A 20,636-nucleotide genomic window follows, 5' to 3' on the forward strand; every position below is an offset into this window, starting at 1 on the left:
GTGGTCTTTTCTAGTAAGGTACATACCTTTAAGTGGAGTCCCTAACAGAGGGCTGATGAGACTGGGGGAGCCTGGCGGCAGCCGTGCTCTCCCTGGCTCAGGCAGGTGGGTCATTTTCACTTTCCCCTCTTCCTGACAGCCAAGTATCTTTTATATCAAGCTCTTTATCCTGTTGGCTTGCTTCCTTTCTCTCCTGCACCCAACTGGTGTAGATCTTATCTCAGCACTTACAAACTCCTGTGTTCTTCCATGGCTTTTTGATTAGGTAAGCTTAATTTCAGACTTCCCAAGACTGGTCTACTGTAAAGGACACTGTTGGACACTTAATGGTCATCACCCAAGGTCTCTACCTTTGATTTCTTAGTTGACTTGCCCCATGTCCTGGAAACATCCTCACTGCGGAGATCTCAGGTAGTCCTTTCCACTAAAGGCAGTTTACCAATGCTGCTTGCACCAGTATCAACTGAAAACCACCTCAAGAGACTTGACAAAATGGGAGCAAAAAAGTGACTTAATGCCAGGGAAATGACACTCTTGGGGAAGTCATTCTCAGCCTTTAGGGTGGGTGGTACTTCAGTGCCCAGGTGTTTCTGAGGTTCACTCATTGCACATCAAATAAGGTTAAAGTGAGTGATGAGCTCTAGAAAGTCAAAGTAAACTCTCCCACTAAGGGAAAGACAAGAGGCTTGGGAAAGGTGAATGCATCATTAAACAGTTACTGGTCTAAAACCAGTTCCGGGTAGGGCCAGACGCTGCTCTTAAGACGACAGGAGTAAACTTGAACCTCACTTTCACATTAACTCAGGATCAGTCAGACTCATAAGGTCTGGTCAGGTGCATCAGTGGTTCTGCATCTTAAGCTATGCACTGGACTGGATAGCAAAGCCCTGAATCATGGGCCCTGAGCCCTCAACCCACCAAATAGTTAAATTTGGGGGTGAAAAGCTCCTTCCCCTTGTGTCTATGCTAAACTACAAGTTTTCTTTCTGACCAAGAATTTTTTCTAATGAGCTCCATGAGTGTGTACAAAAAGCAAACTTCCTTCCTAGGTCTTTTCTGAGCTAGTTCCATAACGAGTATAATCTGTTGTCCACAAGGAGCCTGTTACTCAGACTGCTGCTCCTTCCACAGGTTGTCACCTTGGCCCCAGTGACCATTTGACAACAAAGGCTAAGCTCCCCCAAGGAAAAGGTCACATCAAAAAGTCCATTGGTTGTCAAATAACCCTTTATTAAGTCATTTTCCTTTGTAGTTAACTCTGTGGGAAAGAAAAAAAATAACCCTCTCAGTAACAGACAAAACTTTATCCCAACCCCACAGAGCATTTCTAGAACTTTCAACTTCTAATGTATCTCTGATACATTAAACGCCCACAAGCTTTCACCTTTTATTAAGCAAATGAAATCAGTGCAGAAGCCACGTACCGCCGGGCATTCCACCACACCACTGTTGATGTCCTCTATGATGTCGTGAGGGTGACGGCCATCAACATTGCAGCCCACAGACTGGGCAGTCCCCAGGATCTCCTTAATGGTTCCTGTAATGAAAAAAAAGGCAGTGTCAGAGGGGCTGCCAGTTCCTCCTAATCCTCAGATACCTGTAGGGAAATACAAGGAGAGGATTAACTATTTCATGGCATAATATCTCCAATCCCCTCATCCAAAATTCAGAGCTCCATTTAAAGGCTCTGAATGCAAAATGTCCATGGGTCCCTCGATACACCCAAATTAAACACACCCAACCCAAAACGATCTTCACAATCTTAAAACTATTCTTTCAAACCCAGAAGACACCAATTTCAGGCCTTACAGAGTAAAGTCCCCTGTAAGTGGGAAAATGCTACTACTTAGCGAATTCATCTCGTATGACAATTACGGTGGCTCCATACTGTCCTGCTCTTACCAGAGAGCTCTCTAGCTAGAGACCGGTGACGCATCTGTCGGGCAATGCTGACAATCTCATCAAAAGTGATGTTTCCACTGTGCTTAACTGCGAAAAAGAAAAAAACAGCAAAAGCTTTGTCACCAGCTGAGGCCAGAGCAGACCACAATGTCCTCCCTCATCCATTTCTGGGCTGTTCCCATGCTTTCGGCACAGAGTCATCCACATGAAGAACAACCCTGTTTCCTAAGCTGGGGTTTAGTATCAGCTCACCACTGGATTGCACCAGCCAATAGAGAACTGATCAGGTGCAGTGGCGGGTGGCTAGGGACAAAAATCAAGTCTTTGCTAACCTTATACACAACAGACTATCTGTTACAAGGTGAAGTGACTGAGGTGTCCATCGAGTCTGTCAACCAGCTAAGAAGCCGACTTTCCTGATTACTGCTCAGCTTTCTGTTTCTTCACCCTGCCTACCCACATTTCCCTCCTGCAAGCACCAAGTGCGATCTGTCCCACACCACGGCTTGGGGAGAGCCACATGGCAGTTCTCTGGCAGTGCCTGGCTCTGTAACAACTTGAAATCAAATACCTGTACCATCCCTAGGTTTCATTCAAGGGAGCACATGCAGTTGTTTATCAAACACAGGGTACACAATGCCACTCATAAATTATCAGGGAAAAAGCCACTCACTGTTTTTCTGCTTCTTTCTGTCTCTTGGGGGTTCCTTGAGGGCTTTGATGATCAGGGCAGAAGCAGAAGGTACCACCTCAATCTGCAGAAGAGAGTCTCAATGTGAATGAGCCATACCCCACTGTCCAATGAGATCAATGCACCTTGGCTCTCAGAGACCATGGGCCAGACACTGGATTTACTGTACATGAAGTTAATTTTCACAACCCCCCGAGACGTCCTTCGTCAGGAGACATAAGTGATTTGCCCAGTGTCTCAAAAGTGAAAAGTTAATACTTGGCTCATGATCTCAAAACCTTCCCCACAAATGAAATTACTCTTAGCTCACCACAAGTGGCAGGTGGCCTTGTCAGCAAAAACTTTCTACCCAGGAATCCCAGAGGGTTGCTACCTCTGCCCTCCCTCAAACCAAGTACCTGGGCCTGTCTGTTCTGAATGGTCAGTTTCACTGTAATCCTCAGACCCTTCCAATCACCAGTCGCCTTGGCAATGTCATCACCAACTTTTTTTGGAGACTGTCAAGATAAAAGGTATATAGTCAACACTGTGCCCTAAATCAAACCAATCTGAAAACCTGCCCAGTCCTCACTTGGCAGCACCAGGAAGGCTTCTAAAACACACCTAACTGTGCCTATCCAACCAAGGCATGGCTATTCACTGTAATATAAATTGGAAAAATGAGGCTGGGGCTGAAGTTTGTCCAGGGCTGAAAACTGCAGACTCAAGACCACAATGGACCCCAAGTCCCTTACCTACCCATCCCCTCTCCTAAGGGCCTATGTGGTAATGTAGGGATTTTCAACCCTTTTACATTCAAATCACCTGGGGACCTTTAAAGACACCAGGTTCCTGTGTCTGACTAATCCAAATTTATCTGTGGGGATGGGGCTGGACATCTGCTGCCTTACAATTCCCCAAACAGGAGAGATGTCCAGTGAGTGCCAGCTGAGCTAAGGGCCAAGGAAGAGTTAAGACTCTGGTTAAGCAAAACTTGTGGGAGAGTGTTTGGGACAGGAAACTACTGCCCAAGGAATAATGGCATGATACTCAAAGTTCAGGGGTGGGTATAACTCAGTGGTAGAGATCATGCTTAGCATGCATGAGGTCCTAGGTTCAATTCCCAGCACTTCCATTAAAAAAATATTTCTTTAAAGAAAAAGAAGGAAGTTCAATGAAAAGTATAAAATGGAGGGGGAGGCTGGTAAATAAGGCTGATCATAAGATAAAGCCGGTCATATTAACAAATATGTTCCAAGTTAATACAGGCTACCCTGACGTTACCAAGATCCTCACGTCACACCTTATTTAATCCTCCCAACAGCCATATGCCCATTTCCCTAGGAAACATGTTAAGCAGGCTGCGCAGTGTCACTAAGCTATTCTTGACTTCAAAAACCTCCCCTATCTCGCCCCTCAGGTAGACTGGTAGGCTAAGAGAAGCAGTTAGCAAATGTTGAAAAGTTAACAGGTTCAAGGTACTAGGTTCCATTTTCATAAATAGCCTTTCTACAGCAGCTCGTGTCATTCAGTGGCTCCGAGGTCTGAACGGGGAGGGCGATCTCCCGATGTCAACGGCACCTCAGACGATCGTGTGTGTACAAGCCGAGTCTAAGTCTGCTCTCATGCTAGAGACGCCCCTCCAGGAGGAACTTACCAGACCCAGAGGACCGATCTTTGGAGCCAAGGCAGATGTGGCACCGACTTCTCCACCGGTGCACCTCAGGTATACTGGGAGAAAGAAAAATCAGCAGCTCCATAAGAACCCTAAGTCACAGTCCTCACTCCGCACCTTTCCGGGCCTGGCCACACCACCTTTTGCCTCTTTTCAGAACGCTCCAAGAGCCTCAGCGGGGAGCGAGGCAGCCCCCCCACCACCACAAAGTGTGGACGGCTCCAAGCACCACGTGGGACAGCGGCCTTTGGTTTGGCCACGGCTGCCCAGGCCCACAACGGGCCGGCGTGGAGGCAGCCCGACAGCGAGTTAACCCAGCCTAAAGGAAGCGCCTGGGGAAAAAAAAACCTTACCCTAAGGCGTGCGGGCTGCAAAGGCGCCACAGGTCGTCCGGTCCTCCCTCCCCATTTACACGTGGGAAAGCTGAGGCCCAGAAAGAGCAAGAGACTCGGCCAGGGCCGCACAGCGCCCTGAACGCAGCACCAGAAGGACGTGCCTCTAAGAGGCAGCGGCTCTAAAGCCCGACGTAGGAAAGGAAAATGCGGCGGGGGCCAAAAGCCAGGCGGAATGCGAGGAGGGATGCTCCATCCCGTAGCCCCGGCCACATCTAAAGCACGCACCGACTTTGATCTCGTTGGGGTCGAACTTAGGCGGCATGGTGGAGGCGGCTGGTGTCGGATGAACCCGGATTCGGGACGACCGAAGAAAGTTACACCTCGCCCTCCTCCGAGCCAAAAGTCGAAAGGCCGGAAGAAAGGGCAGTTACGCCGGATATAGGCCTGAAAGCGCGGCTCTCGCGAGAACTGCCGTCTCCGCCCAGCCCCAGAGACGCCCTTGTTGCCATATTGCTTGTGGGCAGGCACCTGAGGCTGACGGTTGGAGAACCCGGCATCGCGGTGAGCTGTGACTAGGGGCTCGGAAGGTGGGGTTTGGGGCAGTTCTTCCGGGAAAGACAGACAACAGAGGGCTTCTCCTGAGATCCCAGGCCCCGCTGGTCACCATTCTCCATTGTGGTGAGGGTCACCCCATAGTCCCTGTCACCCAGTCCCGGAGCCCCGCCCCTCTCCTGAGGGTCCGCACCCGCATTCCAAGACCCCACGGCCACAGCGATCCCCAGACTCCCTCATGATGTGCGCATTTTCACTATCAAAACAATTTTACTCGAGTCTAAACGCGGTCCAACTCAATTCTAAGATTCTGCAGTCCTCGATCTCAGACTTCGTCATCCTGGTCTGCATGACTTTCTGAGATTTTGAGTTTCGGTCCTGAGTTCCTGCATTTGGAGACCACACTCCGGCTCCGCGAGGCCTGTGCCGGGGGATCTGCCACCCCGCGTCCATGACCAAGCCCTACGAGTAATCTGCCTGCCTTCGGGTCCACCCAGGGGAACGAACGTCAGGGTCCTGACTGTCCGCAAAGCAAGGTTGGGCACTGACCACTCCAGCCACGGAAGAATAGGTGTGGCTCTTCCGATCTGGGCTGGACGTCAGGGGAGGGGATGGATGAAGGGTGGACATCCGGGAACCGATCAGGAAGAGCTGATCTTCCAAGAGGGTAGGAGGAGGGATGGCCATTGGGGAGGATGTGGGGAGAGCAATTGGGAAAGAGGTGAGGGAGGGTTACTCATTGTGGAGCAGAAGGATAAGAGCTGGTCATCTGGAAGAGATGAGGGAGGGCGGTTTTTAAATTATTCCTCACCCTTGCAGACAGATAGGGTGATAAAAGGGACTTGAGCCAACTCTGCAGGCTTGGCCAGCTCCCCAGACAGCCCACGCCCCTGTTGGTGGAGACCTGTGATCTCTACCCCTCCCCCTGAGGACTGGGTGTCTGTCTTCTTGAACTGCATATGGTCCCTGCCCCTTTCTCCCTAGCTCCTTAAATTGTAGTAAGCCCTGAATAAACGTTAGTTAGATGTATGGTGCTGTGTGGCTAACATTTACTGGACACTTATTATGTGCCAAGTACTGTGCTACAGGCTTTACATACATGAGATCACTGGATCCAAATAGAAGCAGGTGTTGGTAACAGTATTACTCACACTTTACAGATGAGGAAACTGAGGCTCAGAGAGGTGAACCAAGGAGACACGGTTGGTGGGTGGCAGACCTGAGATTCAAAACCAGTTGAACAAAAAAAAAGAAAAAGAAAGAAAAAAATTATATTTCATCCCAAAGCCGATGCAGTTAACCATGCTTCCCTGTATGATTGCTTCCTGGCCCATTAATGTCCTGTATCAAGTGCTGATATTTTCCAGTACTGGAGAGGCAGTGAGCACCTATCTTCTGAGTTCAGGACAGTGTACTTAGTGTGTGCTAAGTTTTTTAAGCACCAAGGAGTTGGGCAGATTCCACAGGATCAGGACTTGAAAGAGCTGAGGTCCAGACTGGTTTTGCTACGATCCAGGCTGTACGACCAGATCCCTGAACTTGACAAGCATCAGCTTCCGTAACTATAAACAGGGCTGTGTGAAAATCAAATGAAATAATAACTGTGAGAGTGGTAAGGTGCCTGAGGATTGCTTTCGAATTTTTATTTAGCTGAGAAATCTCTTTGGTTATGATGTAGTTGCGTTCCTCAAGGTCGAGGTCAGGGCTGGCTAAAGCCAGGCAGTATTTGGTATGCTGATGCCACTCTAATAGTGGTTCCGAAGCTAGAAGTGATTGTCTGTGACAGTCCTCAAAGAGCATCCTTGGAAAGGACCTGAGGACACTTCTCCAGATCAATCCCCTTGTCTAATGTGGAAAAGAGAATGGGAAGGGGTATACCAGGGTCTCACAGTGCATCAGGGGCAAATGTGTGCTCAAACCCGGGTCACCTGGCTTGCCGTGTGCTCTTTCCACATCCTGCTGCTTATTGTGTCATCAACAAAGAACAGAGAGTTTTGAGCACATGCTGTACCAGGCTCAGGGCACAGTGTGACAGTTGAGATGGACACAGCCCCTGCCTCCAAGGAACTTACAGTCCAGCAGATCGGCTACATGCTCTGTGTTACTGTGCTACCTGTCCTGGGTGTCGGGGGGCTGTGACAGATTCCCCAGGCCCTAACTTCTCCCCTGTGCCCTAGTGCTGTGAAGATTGCTCTAGGAAAAAGGAAGGATGCCCCTCTTCTTCCGGAAGCGGAAACCCAGTGAGGAGGCTCGGAAACGCCTGGAGTACCAGATGTGTCTGGTGAGGGAAAATGGGTTTCCTTTGAGTCCATCCCCATCTCCACCTCTGCCCCAGGAAACAGGACTCCACACTGCACTTCCCCTCCATAGACTGATCACATTTGTCATTACTTGCTTATCTCTCTTCCCTGCTGGACCTCAAGCCCTGTTAAAGCAGAGATCATTGGTCCACTTGCAGAATGGACTAGCTGAACCGGATGGTGTCTGTGATCCCTTAAAGCTCCTTAATCCTGTGTTTCTTTGCCTGGTTTGCCCACTCTGCAAGAATGTTTTGCTTGAACACTTTTTAAAAATTCTTTTTATCCTTAGGCAAAAGAAGCTGGGGCAGATGACATTCTTGATATCTCTAAATGTGAGCTCTCAGAGGTAAACTGGGGTGGTGTTCCGGCTCTGAATCTTTATCTGCCCTTCTTTCTTGGATCACATGCCCCTGGGAAAGACAGGTGTGTCTTGGGGCTTTTAAAAGGCTGATCAAGAGCTATTTCCTTAGATTTTGGTTCTTTTCCAAAGAATTGAGATGCTCTTATGGCCTCAAGATAGTCTTCAAGAGTCAAAGAGTCTAGAAAGTGTACCCACAGATTCCTAAGACACTGGGAGAGCCTGGGATTCTCCAGCCTTTGCAAAGCACCAGAGATCTTTCTCTTGCCCCTCATAGTGTCCATGAGGGGATGGGATGGGTGGGCTAGGGCCGGGCAGCCCAGTCAGCCGACAGCTGATTGGGAGGGAGGGCTGATCACCTGAAGCAGCATCCCTCCCAGCCTCCCCCAGGCTTAGCGCCCGTTCACCTCCCGCCCCGTCTCTCCCTCGCGTGTGTGCCACTCAGAAAACAAGCTTTAAAACTGCCAGGAAGGGAGGTACTGACTCTTCTTTATCTTATCTTAGATTCCATTTGGGGCTTTTGCAACATGCAAAGTTCTTCAGAAGAAGGTGAGACGAATCTTCATTTTCAGAGAATTATTTACTGTGTGTGTGCATGTTTGAAATCAGGTGGGAATTCTAGGAGTTGTCTTCCTGGCATAGACATCCCCCTTCTCTCTGAATCGCACCCTCTCAGCCTGCAGCAGGCGTGTTCACAGGAGAGCAGGCTTTGGCGTCAGACACCTCTGGGTCCCATCCTGGCTTTGCCTTTCCTGACTTGGGCAACTTCCTTAGACTCTTACATCTCAGTTTCTTCATCTATGAAATGAAGACATTCGTAGATCTTTGCTTGCAGAGCTATTGTGAGAATTAAATGAGTGACAGTTATGTAGGTAGAGACAGAGATAAAAATGCGCTGAGTGTAAGGCCTGCCACATAGTAGACACTGAGTAACCTCATTGTTAATAATAAAAACTACACTCATTTTATTCTGGCCACCCAGGGGAGATCCGAACGAGTGATTTTTCAGAAAGGCATTGCAACCTTAAATGCAGATAGATGAGAGTATTCTAAATGAAACATCTAAATGAAGGAAGGAAAAATGTGTTCCCTACCAACAGAGTAGTGAGCTCTTTGACACCAGAAGTATCCACACAGGGGTCGATGCCTAACAAAAATAGAAATAGACAACTTGGAATGAGCACTGGACCACATGCCAGCCCTGGGCTAAGTGCTTTTTATCAGTTAGCTTGTTAACCATCAGTGGCAGCCCTTGGAGGCAGAAATGTATTGTTCTCTATTTTCTATGTGAGGATGCTGCAGCTGAGGGAGGTTAAGATCAGGACAGCTACAGGAGATCCCTTCTTGGGATGGAAGGTAGAATTAGACCTCTAAGGTCCCTTTCACCCTGAAATTCCAGATTTTAAGGTCACCTGAGTCCACATTTGGAGGTCCTGTGATTCTGAACTGCATCCCTCGCTGTGATTGTAAGAGGGGAGAACGGGGCGGGGCGGGGCCACCGAGCGCCCTGTGCTGAGCTGTCTGCCCTGCCTCCAGCCTTGCCTGCCTGCTACTCTTTTTCAGCCTAACACACTGAAACTCTTTTCCACACAGGTGTTGATTGTCCACACGAATCACCTCACTTCCCTGCTTCCTAAATCCTGCAGCCTCCTGAGTCTGGCAACCATCAAGGTACGGGGGCCCTTCTCCCAGGCATCAGGGACTCCGCATGGTGTTTCAGGTGGCAGCCAGACATCTCCACTCCTTTCACATCTCCTCTGCCAACATTTATTCCAGACGTGCCTAATGTCAGAGTGAACCTGGGGTTTGATCAGCGTGGTTTATTGGGCACCTTATCTGTGCTTTGTGCAGAGTGGGATTGCAGAGAGAAGCAGCCACCAGGCCCTGCCCTCAGAGAGCTTACCCACTAGGTGGCAAGGCAAACCATAAGCTCGTAGCAAGTGAGCTAGCAGAGAGCAGGGAGTCTGAGGGGCCCAAACAAGAAGGAACAGAAGAGACGCCAGGCATTCTATGATCAGTGTGAAAGCTTAGTGACCTGGGGCAACTCCCCCCTGACCATCATCTCCCCCAGGTCAGAGCCTGGGACGTATTCACAGTATAGGTGAGCGTGACCCCAGGACTATTCTACGTGAACATGAGCTGTGACAGGGGGTGTCCTGTCCACACTAGGAGAAATGACTGCCAGCACATGTATCAAAGTGTTTTTTATAGTTAACAACTGGTACGTAGGTCTTAGGGGTAGTTTTTACTTCTCTTTGCTGTTCTGGTCCACCAGGCGTTATTTATACAATCAGGAAAAAAGGTAACATTTAAAAAACTTTATATTTGTGTATATTTATATTTTTTATATATGCATGTTATATCTGCATATGCATGCATATATATATCCTATGCCTTTTTTGTTCATTTTTATTGTAAAAAACATTAGCAAATACTGTTAAGCATAAGGAAAAACAGTTTCACATTCTTAAGAACCATTATCAGTATTTTATATTGATATATTACATATTATATATTTGGTAGTTTTTTCTATGCTATGTTTATACTATAAGTTTTTCTTTTTAACATTTGAATATCTGTGCATTCTGTTTTGTAACATACTGTTTTCACTCAAGAGTAAAAACAAATATTTGATGGAAAAGGATGAAATGGCATATTTTTAGAAAGGAAATGAGTGGAGTGGTCACTTAGTTGGGGAGGAAGGTCTGGGTGCTCTTTGTTTCAACACCAGAGGCCTGAGGGCGCCCCACCCCCACCATGCCCTTGTCTCTCGGAGCCTCAAATCCCAGGGGCTTTCTCAGTTGGTGACTTTCAGGTGTTAAACTTGTTTTCCTCCCACAGGTTCTGGATCTTCATGATAATCAGCTGGCAGCCCTTCCTGACGATATAGGGCAGCTGACAGCCCTCCAGGTATGGCTGCAGGAAACAGAAAGCCCCCCTCTGACCCCCTACATAAGAAAGCTACAGAGACCTGCCACCTGCACTTGGTGGCAGCTCATCCCCGTTTGATATTGAGATACCCAGTGATGGCGTCAGCACTGCAGTCTGGGTTGTGGGCATCTCTCTACAGTATGTTTGGCATGTGCTTTTGGGATTTCATCATGAGTTGCCACAATTTTAGAGAAAAAGACCCAGTGAGTCTACTTTTTCAAAACATGAACTCAGCACCCTGACTCGCCGGTTCACTTCTGTTCCTTGTCAGTGGCAGCCCCTGCGTTGTTGAGCGCTCCCTGGGCGCCAGCACCTACCTAGGCATTTCGCTTGAGTTATCGGTTGATTCCCCACAGCCACACTGTGAGGCGGGTGTGCACATCATCCCCGTTTCACAGAGGAAGACATGCCTCCCTTCACACTCAGGTTAACATCCCTTCTCTTCACTGTGCCCCATCAGACCCTGTACAACAGGCCCACCTGTCTTTCCAGCCTCCTCTCCTATTCTCTCCCCTTGGCTGCCTGCACTCAGCTCCTAAAACCCTCTGGCCTCTGTGCTCCACCCCCAGCAGGGCCTTTCCACGCTGCTCTTCCTTCTGCTGCATTGGCTCGAACTCCATCTCAGCCCAAATGTCGCTAAGAATTCTTCCTGTCCTCCCTGTCCAGCTGGATCTACCTTATTTGCCTCTGTCTCAATCCCTGAGAGCACAAATTGCAGTCTGCAATCACTAGTTGTGCTTGGCCGTCTCCCCTCCTGAACTGTAATCTCCGTGAGGGCAGCACCCACGCCTAGCACACTGCCTCACACGTGGAGGAGACTAGAAATGATTTGAATGAACTACCCTACGATGTGGATGATGTTCTCACATTTACAGAAGAGAAAACAGATCCAAAAGGATGACTGTAACTTGCCCAGAGTCACATAGGGGACACGTGGCAGAACAGTCATAATTGCCACCACGGAGAGTGAGCCTCAGTGAAGACCTTAGTATAGGCTCTTTGGAGACTTTCTGTACATATTTTTGTAGAATTGCTGCATTCACTGTTTTGTAACTTTTGGATACCTGACAGTAACTCATTAGCATCCTTTGGTTCATCAAATATTCATCTGCCACACTGTTTTTTATGTGCTCAGCTTTCCATTGTATCTATTTTTAGTGGCAATTTAGTGTATCTTCCTGTTCTCCCTCACTGCATCCTGGAGGGAGCATGGCCTTCAGAATCCAGTAAGCCCGGGCTTGGATCCTGGCACCACCGGCTTCCAGCCTTGAGGCCTTGTGCAGGTCCATTGCCTTTACGCAGCTTGGTTTTCTTCTGCTAACACTGGGGTAACGAGGCCTTGTGCTGCCTCACCCAGATCCCTGTATCTGTCAGTCCCATTCTTCCTCCTGCCCTGATTGTGGGGCTGTAATTGGCTATTTTGTGGTCATTATGACTGATAAGAGCCTCAGCAAGAACCAGGTTCAGAGTCTGGCTTTGCCCTCTTGGACACATGACTTCATCACTCTGAGCCTCAGTTTTCCCATCTCTCAAATGGGACAATAACAGCCTCTATCTTCCTCACAGGGCTGTCAGGAGACACAGATGTGTGTGGTGCCCAGATAATGCCTGGCCTGAAGCAGGAGGAAACACTCTGTCTGTGTGGGGGTTCTCATGTCACTTTTCCCTCTTTCTTAGGTCTTGAACATGGAGAGGAATCAACTGACGTATCTCCCACGTTCCATTGGGAACCTGATCCAGCTCCAGACCCTCAGTGTGAAAGGTAGGGGCCAGGAAGCCCTGTCCGTGTGACCCTCAGCCAGCTCTGGGCTGACCTAGTCAGCACCCACAGGGTGCTTCCTCTGGGAACCATTGTACATGAGGGCAGCCAGCCCCCAGGTGTCATTGCGAACTGTCTGACTTCCTGTTTGGTCAGTCTGTCTCCATGGTTACCAGAGACAGGGTATCTGGAGGGCGCGGAGCCAGGGCCTTGCAGGGAGGAGGGCAGATGGTGTTGACAACAAGGCCCCCAAGACAGCTATTTGAGTTTGTAACAATGGGCACTGGTAAGAGCACTGAACTGACTGGGGAGCCAGAGGGATTCAAGAGCCGCAGTAATGATGCTGAGCAGCACTTTCTTCCACATTCAGGGATGCAGGAAGCCTCATGACAAGTCCGTGAGGTAGGGAGAGGGCGGAGGTGTTATCCCCAGTTTACAGATGAGGAAAGTGAGGCTAGGAAGCCCCCAGTGTGATACTGACAGAGCCAAGATTCTGGTTTGCACCTCCCCGTGCCCCCCAGCATTCATTTCTTTGTGTCGTCCTTAAGCACTTTCTGCACAGAATGCCCCAGTTTACCCATAGGTAACGTACAGATAATGATAGAAATAATAGCACCCCTTCCCCTGATCCCTTACTATGTGATAGGCACCTCGTATGCATGATCTCATTGAATCAACATTCCTATGAGGCCAAATAGTATTATCATCCCCATTTTACAGATGAGACTACTGTGGCCCAGGGAGGTCGAGTCAGTTTTTCAAAGTCACTCAGCTAGTAGGTGGTGGAATGAGAACTTGAACCCAGGTCTCTGAAACTCCACTGTCGTGTTCTTCCTCACGAGCCTCGGGTTCCAGGAGCTGGCAAGTGCCCCAGGCTCCGAATGAGGCCCCCACCTCCCCCTGAGTCCTGGCAGCTGTCAGACAGGAGGCTGGTGAAGGGGCTTTGGGGTGCTGAGCTGTGCCGTTGGGATCTCTCCAGACAACAAGCTGAAGGAGCTTCCAGACACCTCAGGGGAGCTTCGGAGCCTGCGTACTCTGGACATCAGTGAAAACGAGATTCAGAGGTTGCCACAGATGCTGGCGCATGTTCGAACCCTGGAGGTAAGTGGGGAGCCACTCTCGCCACACAGTTCAGCCCCTAACAGATACTGACATAAGGCAACTCGCTCAGGGAAGGTGGGCTCTTACCGTCATGATGCCAAGATGGCTCACATTTATCTGGTGCTTACTAAGTCTAGGTGCTTCACCTGCATGAGTTCCCTGAATCTGCACAAAAATCCTTTGAGGCAAATACTGTTGCACTCTTTGCAGATGAAGAAACTGAGGCATGGACAGTTTAAGGACCTCACCCAAAGGCCACACAGGTAGTGATAGCAGAGATGGGCTTGAAAATCAGGCAGACTGGATCCAGGGCCTGTGCTCAGCTCTGTGCAGCTCGGCCTCTGGAAAGGGGCCTCATCCATTCGCAATGACACCCAGTCTGGCCAAGCATCCCGGAGTCCTCTGATGATGTGTCGTCAGTGAGTTACGGCTCCAGCCAGACTGCTGGGCCTCGGCGTCTGTGTTGGGAGTGGGTAGGTGAGGGTGGAGACAGCGAAGCAAGGTGGCTGACCCCAGTGGCTGGTCCCTCCTGCCATTGCGGCTAGCATAAGAAAGGACAGGATGGTCGACTCCTCTCCCTGGGCAGGCCGGAGAGACAGGCCCACACATAATTAAGCTCCTTAACGTCCAATAGAACATTCTGGGTAATAGAAATGGTCAGTGACTATGCTGCCCAATATGGTAGCCAGTAACCACATGTGGCTATCAAGCACTTGAAATGTGGCTAGGATGGCCAACGAGCTACATATTTAATTCTATTGAATTTTAATTAACATATTTAAATCGGCACACCTGCTTGGTGGCTACCATATTGGGCAGCACAGCTCAGAGCCATGTTCCTCATTCTAAAGCTATTCTGAGACAGCTAGTAAAACCTCTGAGAGTGATTCCTTTGTATCAGTTCTTTAAAAAAATCTTTTGAGTTTCTTGGTGGCAGCTTGGACAAACCTTTTTTCAGGAGGAGACAATAGCAGCAGCCGTGCTTGGTTGAGGCCAGGGTCTCCTGCACATCTCACGTTACCCGTCAGTCAGCCTCCCAGGTCCCTGGTGTTGTGCCTGTTTAGGTCCAGGGGCTGCGGCCTGGGGAAGTCAGGTGACCTGTTCAGGGTTCACAGCAGATGTGCTCTGTAACCTATGCCATCCCGTGTAGTAACCGCTGGCCACCTGGGGTTACTGAGCACTTGAAATGTGGCTGGTGCAACTGAGGAACTAAGCTTTAAATTCTCTTTGATTTTAATCAATTAAAATTTTAACTTGAATTGTCCATAGAACCAGGTGGTACAACCTCAACATCTGTGCTCTTCAACCACCGCGCTTTACTGTCAGTGACTAGTAGTAACCCCTGTGGGCTTAATTTCCTTTGGATTCCCACCCCACCCCAGAATGGGGTTTTCTGCTTTGGGGCTCCCCACCCCTAGGCGGTCAGTTCCTCTGCTCCAGAGCAGGCTCCCACATCAATACGTGTTCACTCGTCACCCATCGGGTGCAAGGGCCTGCTGGCCGGGGCTGCAGAAATACATCTGAGGCGGCTTCCCAGGCCTTGTCCCTGCTCCAGGACTCCCCTGCCCTGAGGCCAGTCTGTCTGCTCCAAGCAGAGAAACTGTCAGTTCCCAAAAGGAGCCTGAGATCGTTCCTGCCAGCACTCAGTGCGGTTAGAGGGCCCGAGGGAAGTGAGATGATGCCAGGAAGAGGCCTTGCTGTTTTGTTTTGTTTTGTTTTAACAGAGGTGCTGGCAGTTGAACCCAGGACTGGTGCATGCTAAGCATGTGCTCTGCCACTGAGCTATATACCCCCACCCACTGAGGGCTTGGTTTCTGAAACACCAATACCACAGGTGTGGACAGCTGAGAGGCATTTGCATGAACCTAGGTTCCTGCTTCCTGGGTCATAAACCTGTAAGCATATGCAGGTGTGCTTGGATAAATGTTTCTTAAAAAAAAAGACATATTGTATATTGTTTTTTTTTAATTCCAGTAATTAACATTTCACGTAGAAAGTATCCCCAGAATCTACCCTTTAGAGGAAACTACTTTGAGTCTGATATATATTCCTCATTTTTTTCTATAAATATATGAGAGTATGTGAGAATATATATATATTTTTTTAACAAAAATGGAATCTTATTCTATGTTGTCCTTCAGCTTCCTTTTCTTCTGCTCATTCATGTATTTATTCAAAAACATGGATCGACTGCTTGCTGCATGCTAGTCCCTGTTCTAAGTGCTGGGAGCACAGCAGGGGCAGGACAGGGCAGCTTCCCCTGCTAGGCAGAGGCGACAGTGAACACCCGGGTTAATAACTAAACCAGGAGGGTTTTGATTGTGCTGAGCAGTGAAATGAACAACATGTAAAGAGAGGACCCCTTGTGTCTGCAGACTCTGAGCCTCGATGCGGCATCAATGGTTTACCCTCCGCCAGAGGTGTGCAGCGCCGGCACCAAGGCCATCCAGCAGTTCCTCTGCAAAGGTAAAGCCAGGCAGCCCGCTGCTTTCGCTCAGTGAGCACCGAACGTGGCCCCTGCGACTGCCCTGTGCCTGCCAGGACGGGGACAGCGAGACCGAGGAGGCCACAGTCCCTGCTCAGAGCTCTCCATATCTGAAAGGAGAAACAGGCAAAGCAGGTTTTCACCCGAGGAAGTGTGGTTACTGATTGTGGTTACGAAAGCATAGAATGGGGCATCTATTTAGGTTGGGACCTCAGGGAAGATTTGTCTGAGAAAGTGGCTCAGCTGAAACCTGAAGGAAGATTAGAAAAGAAAGAAGGATATTCCTGGCAAAAGGAGGTCCTTGTTGAAGGGCCTGGAGGGATGGTGGAGGGGACGCCAAGGGGCTGGTGCCGAGAGGCACTGGACGAGGCTGGAGGGGGCGCCTGGCCTGGTGTCACGCAGGAGAGGGGTTTGGTCAGATTTGCTTTCTGCAAAGAATTCCAGCTGCAGTAAGGAGGAGGGGTTGGAAGAAGCAAGGGTGGTGGACCAGTTAAGAGGTCATTGAACCAACCTGGATTCCTTCTCATAAGGGCGTGTTCACCTTGAAACATTCATCAAGCTGTCCGTGAAGATTTTGTGCTCTTTTCTGTGTGTGTTATACTCCAGTTAAAAAAGAAAAAGAAGCCACACATGCGTCACACAACGGTTAATCAGGCCACACATCTACCAAATTAGTCTTTGAGCAACAGGTGATTATAATGTGTACCCTGGCCCATGGTCGAGCTAGACCAAGCCCTTTATTTAAAATGATTTTTAAATTATGCAATACTAGGTATACAAAAGACAAGGAATAAAGCAGTGAATGTATACCTACTACATAGCTTAAGAAATAATTCTTCAGTTCATTTAAACTGTGTAGGAGATATGCGTATGTATGTAAAATCTTTGCGTTAGCTCTTTTAAAAACATAAAAGAAAAAACCCGCAAAAGATGTCATATTATGTGATCCTCCGCCCTGCTTCTGTCACTCAAGAATAGGTCTTGGGCTTTTCCCATCCCAGGACGTGTGGGTTCACCTTGTAAACTCCTGCAGAGTATTCCACGTGGCAGAGCCCCATCGCTGACGCTGCCATCCCCTGTTGCGAACGCAGGTTATTTCCAGTTTCCCCTGGGAGGAACGTTCTCAGCCACACCTCTCTGGTGCAGTGGGAGTACCCCTGCAGGCCAGGCACAGTGGGGCTGGTAGGGGGAAGGGACAAACACTCCGTGTTGTCTCTGGAGAGGTTCCATCAGCTTACATTCCGTGAGGGGTGTCTGAGAGGACTCTTCCCCACAACCTGGCTAACACTTGGTATGGCCCTTAAAAGTGTTCTCATCTAAAGTGTAAACAGGAGAGCCCATTATTGGGGGGAGGGTAGAGCCCAGTGGTAGAGCCCGTGCCTAGCACGCACAAGGTCCTGGGTTCAATCCCCAGTACCTCCATTAAAAAAAAAAATAGACCTAATTACCTCCCCACACCCCTAAAATAGAGAGCCTGTTATTATTTTAATGTATTTTCCTTGATTATTTGAATATTTTTTCATGTCTACTGCCCATTTTTAGTATTTCTTGCATATTGCCTATTAAATCCTTTGAGGGGGGAGATAACTACATTAAAATCTAAACTTCTCTTTTTGAGGGGGAGGTAATTAGGTTTATTTACTTAATGGAGGTACTGGGGTTGAACCCAGGACCTCATGCACGCTAAGTGTGTGCTCTACCACTGAGCTATACCCTCCCCCCTCATAAAAATCTAAACTTCTTTATTACCTCAAAAATATACATCATCAAAGTGAAAAACACGAGTTGCCACCTGGAAGAATATAGTTGCAACATGTATTATAGACCCAAGGTTATGAACTACCGTGTGTAAAGAGTACCCACAAATCAGCAAGAATAAGGCAAAATGGGAAAAGGGTATGAATCCTTTCAGGTGATACAGGAGGGAACGACACAGGCCATAGAAGGCAAGCATCCTGCCCAGGGTCCCACACACAGGGAATTATGGGCGAAGCTGGCTGTTGGACCCAGGCCTCTCAACTAATCTCAGGCTTTTACCATCACCTCATTATCACTTGGATGGTAAAGGGGCAGGTGGGGGTGGGGCTTTTATTCACTCAGCTGATGCTTATTGAGCGCTTGCCCTATTTCAGGCCCAGGCACTAGGACTGTGAGCCACACGGGAGGGCCCAGCCTCCAGCGGAGGGGAGCAGTGGATGGAGGCAGGGGTGGGACCAGATGCTGGGGCGGCAGGAAGGGGTAAAGGCGGCAGAAGCTGACTGCTCTGAGTACTGAGATTGTCTCCTCCCTCCTGGTCAGCTTGTGTCCGTTTCTTGCAGCATCAGGGCTGGAATACTACCCCCCTTCTCAGTACCTGCTGCCAGTCCTGGAGCAAGATGGGGCAGAGAACTCCCGGGACAGCCCCGATGGGCCCACGGACAGATTCTCCAGGGAGGAGGTAGAGTGGCAGGTAAGCGCACTTGCCTACTGGCACATGGAGTTGGGGACTGTGGGCACAGCGGGGACATTCAGAGCGTCAGAACTGGATTCCTCCATCAAACTAGAATTCACCTCCCTTCAAACCTCCCTTCATGTGCTTAGATGCTTTCACAAGGCCTACTCAGTGGCCTCACCCCACCAGCTCACCAAACATCAACTGCACTGTGTTCCTGTCTGTCCCCCAACCCCTCGGAGCCTTTGAGGACGTGGTTCCCTCTGTCTGGAATTCTCCCCATGCATCGTCTCCCGATAACTCAGTCTCATCCTTCAGTTCCCAGTTTAAATGTCAGGTCCTCTGAGAAACCTCCCCGATAGAGCAGCCCAGGCCAGGCCTCCCATTTCTGTTCTCAGAGCGCCCTGTGCACTTCCCTGGGAGCCCTTATCGCAGCTCGAAATGACATGAAGCATCACATGGGGAAGGATCTGCTTGCCGGATGGAGCTTCAGGGAGTGGGGATCATGTCTGTGCTGTTCCTTGCTGACTCTCAGGTCCTTCTTGCCTCGGGGCCAGTTACTCTGCAGGACGCCTGTCCTGCTCTCTTTCTAGTAAAGAAGTCAGGGAGGCACACATGTCAGCACCTGGGGGTGACCTGGCTTAGGTCAGGGACGGAGGAAGAAGCTCTTGCCACAGTAGCCAGGGTGCGCCTGATAGTGGAGCCGGACAGAAGCTGCCTCCAGCCGGCCCTCCCCGCCCGTCTGCTCCCGCTCTGGAGGCCCCACAGCTGCAGCAAGTTTGGCTTTGTATCTTCCAATTATTTTTTAATCAATCTCTGGTTCCCTGATACCACCCTTCCCTGCATTCCAGGGCTGCTCTGAATGCTTCTGTAGTTTTATATTTCCTCGGACAGCTCAATGAGAATTTGAGAAGGAAGAGATTACTATCCAGGAAAATTGTGTGAAGTTATACTCTCAAAGTATTTGCCACATATGTTTCTGGTGAAGGATTAGCAGACTGAACATACAAAAGAACTCTTTCAAATCAATATGAAGCCGAAAACCATCCTAAGAGGAAAAATAGACCAAAGATATATCAATAGATCCTTTACAGAATAAAACAGTATAAATGATCAATTAACATTCACTTCACTAGCGATTAGGAACAGGTAAATTAAAACAATGAAATGCCGTTTTCCTCCTTAGATTGGCACAGACTTCACTTTTACAGTATATATTGGCCTGAGTGTAGGGTAAACAGTGGCCCCATAAATTGCTCTTGGGAATGGAAATCAGTATCCCGACTGTGGAAGATGACAATATATGTCAGAAATTTAAATGGGCACAGCCCATGATCCAGAAATTCCGCTTCTCAGCACATACCCCAGAGAAACACTTACACAAAGAGACATTTACAAGAATGTTCACTGCAGCCTTATTTGTAGTCATGAAACATTGGCAGCCCCCTAAACGTGGGAAGAGGCTGAACCAACTTGTCATATCCATACCATGAGGTAGGTCTGTTCAGACTTGGGTCACAAGGCAGATGGATAAGTGAGAAGGACAGCTTGCAGAAGGCAATGAATATAAGATATTTCCATTTTTATGTTTAGAGAGAAGGTTCAAATATATAAGGAAACAGATCAGTAATTGCCAGTGACTAGAGGAGGGAGGAGGGTTATGACCGAGGGGCACAAGGGAATTTAGGGGATTATGGGGCTGTTCTGTATCTTGATGGTAGTGGTGGTTGCATGACTGTGTGCATAAAACTGTACATTAAAAAGTGAATTTTACAATATGTAAATTATACCTTCATTAAAAAAAGTTTATATACTGCACACACATATGAATATATATATTTCTCCAGAGGCATAAATTATATGTAAGTAGATACATGAACTTGGGTCTAATGATTATATTTACATGGGGGCACAGGGTGGGGTGGGTCAGGAGGGAACCAGGATTAAGCCTGAGAGTGGTCAGTGGGTACTTTAGTCTTATATGTGCCATGCTTAGTTTTTTACAAGGAGGATATATTCAGATATTTGTATAACTAAAGATTAACTTAAAAATTTTTACTCCTACCTCAGCATAGGAAAAAAACCTTACTTCCTTATAGGATGCTGCTTTTACAGCTCAGACAGCCTGATCCTGGTC

General features: G+C 48.6%; 2 protein-coding genes and 1 non-coding gene across 6 annotated transcripts in view; 1 reads left to right on the forward strand and 2 right to left on the reverse strand.

The window, feature by feature from the left end:
• Positions 1 to 1,209: 1,209 nt before the first annotated feature.
• RPL12 (ribosomal protein L12) lies at positions 1,210 to 5,021 on the reverse strand. Its single transcript, XM_006181856.3, has 7 exons — positions 4,868 to 5,021; positions 4,230 to 4,303; positions 2,992 to 3,090; positions 2,576 to 2,657; positions 1,903 to 1,989; positions 1,425 to 1,537; positions 1,210 to 1,258 (listed from the first exon to the last, which is right to left on the reverse strand). Exons 1-7 carry the CDS (start codon positions 4,902 to 4,904, stop codon positions 1,253 to 1,255), a joined length of 498 nt encoding a protein of 165 aa, XP_006181918.1. The 5' UTR covers positions 4,905 to 5,021; the 3' UTR covers positions 1,210 to 1,252.
• On the reverse strand, positions 2,073 to 2,202 carry LOC116663396. Its single transcript, XR_004319647.1, has one exon. It is a non-coding gene; the product is annotated as a small nucleolar RNA SNORA65 (small nucleolar RNA).
• A 65-nt stretch (positions 5,022 to 5,086) lies between the features above and the next one.
• LRSAM1 (leucine rich repeat and sterile alpha motif containing 1) overlaps positions 5,087 to 20,636 on the forward strand; it is a 36,006-nt gene continuing 20,456 nt past the window's right edge. Inside the window, exons 1-11 of one of the 4 annotated variants that reach the window (XM_014556853.2) lie at positions 5,091 to 5,143; positions 5,442 to 5,670; positions 7,312 to 7,415; positions 7,724 to 7,780; positions 8,297 to 8,341; positions 9,386 to 9,463; positions 10,634 to 10,702; positions 12,401 to 12,485; positions 13,462 to 13,583; positions 15,959 to 16,049; positions 18,387 to 18,517. In XM_014556853.2, the coding sequence (XP_014412339.2) occupies positions 7,344 to 7,415; positions 7,724 to 7,780; positions 8,297 to 8,341; positions 9,386 to 9,463; positions 10,634 to 10,702; positions 12,401 to 12,485; positions 13,462 to 13,583; positions 15,959 to 16,049; positions 18,387 to 18,517 (750 nt within the window). In that variant the 5' untranslated portion in view covers positions 5,091 to 5,143; positions 5,442 to 5,670; positions 7,312 to 7,343. The other 3 variants (XM_006181858.3, XM_032478468.1, XM_032478467.1) reach the window with 3 other exon arrangements.

This window comes from Camelus ferus, chromosome 4, assembly GCF_009834535.1.
Source record: "Camelus ferus isolate YT-003-E chromosome 4, BCGSAC_Cfer_1.0, whole genome shotgun sequence".
NCBI lineage: Eukaryota > Metazoa > Chordata > Mammalia > Artiodactyla > Camelidae > Camelus > Camelus ferus.

Coding starts and splice junctions, on each gene's coding strand:
- RPL12 (XM_006181856.3), bottom strand. CDS start 4,904: ATGCCGCCTAAGTTCGACCCCAACGAGATCAAAGTCG. Junction 2,658..2,991: donor TTCAGAACAGACAGGCCCAG/GTACTTGGTTTG, acceptor TCTCTTCTGCAG/ATTGAGGTGGTACCTTCTGC. Junction 1,990..2,575: donor CAGAAAGAAGCAGAAAAACA/GTGAGTGGCTTT, acceptor TCTTTTTCGCAG/TTAAGCACAGTGGAAACATC.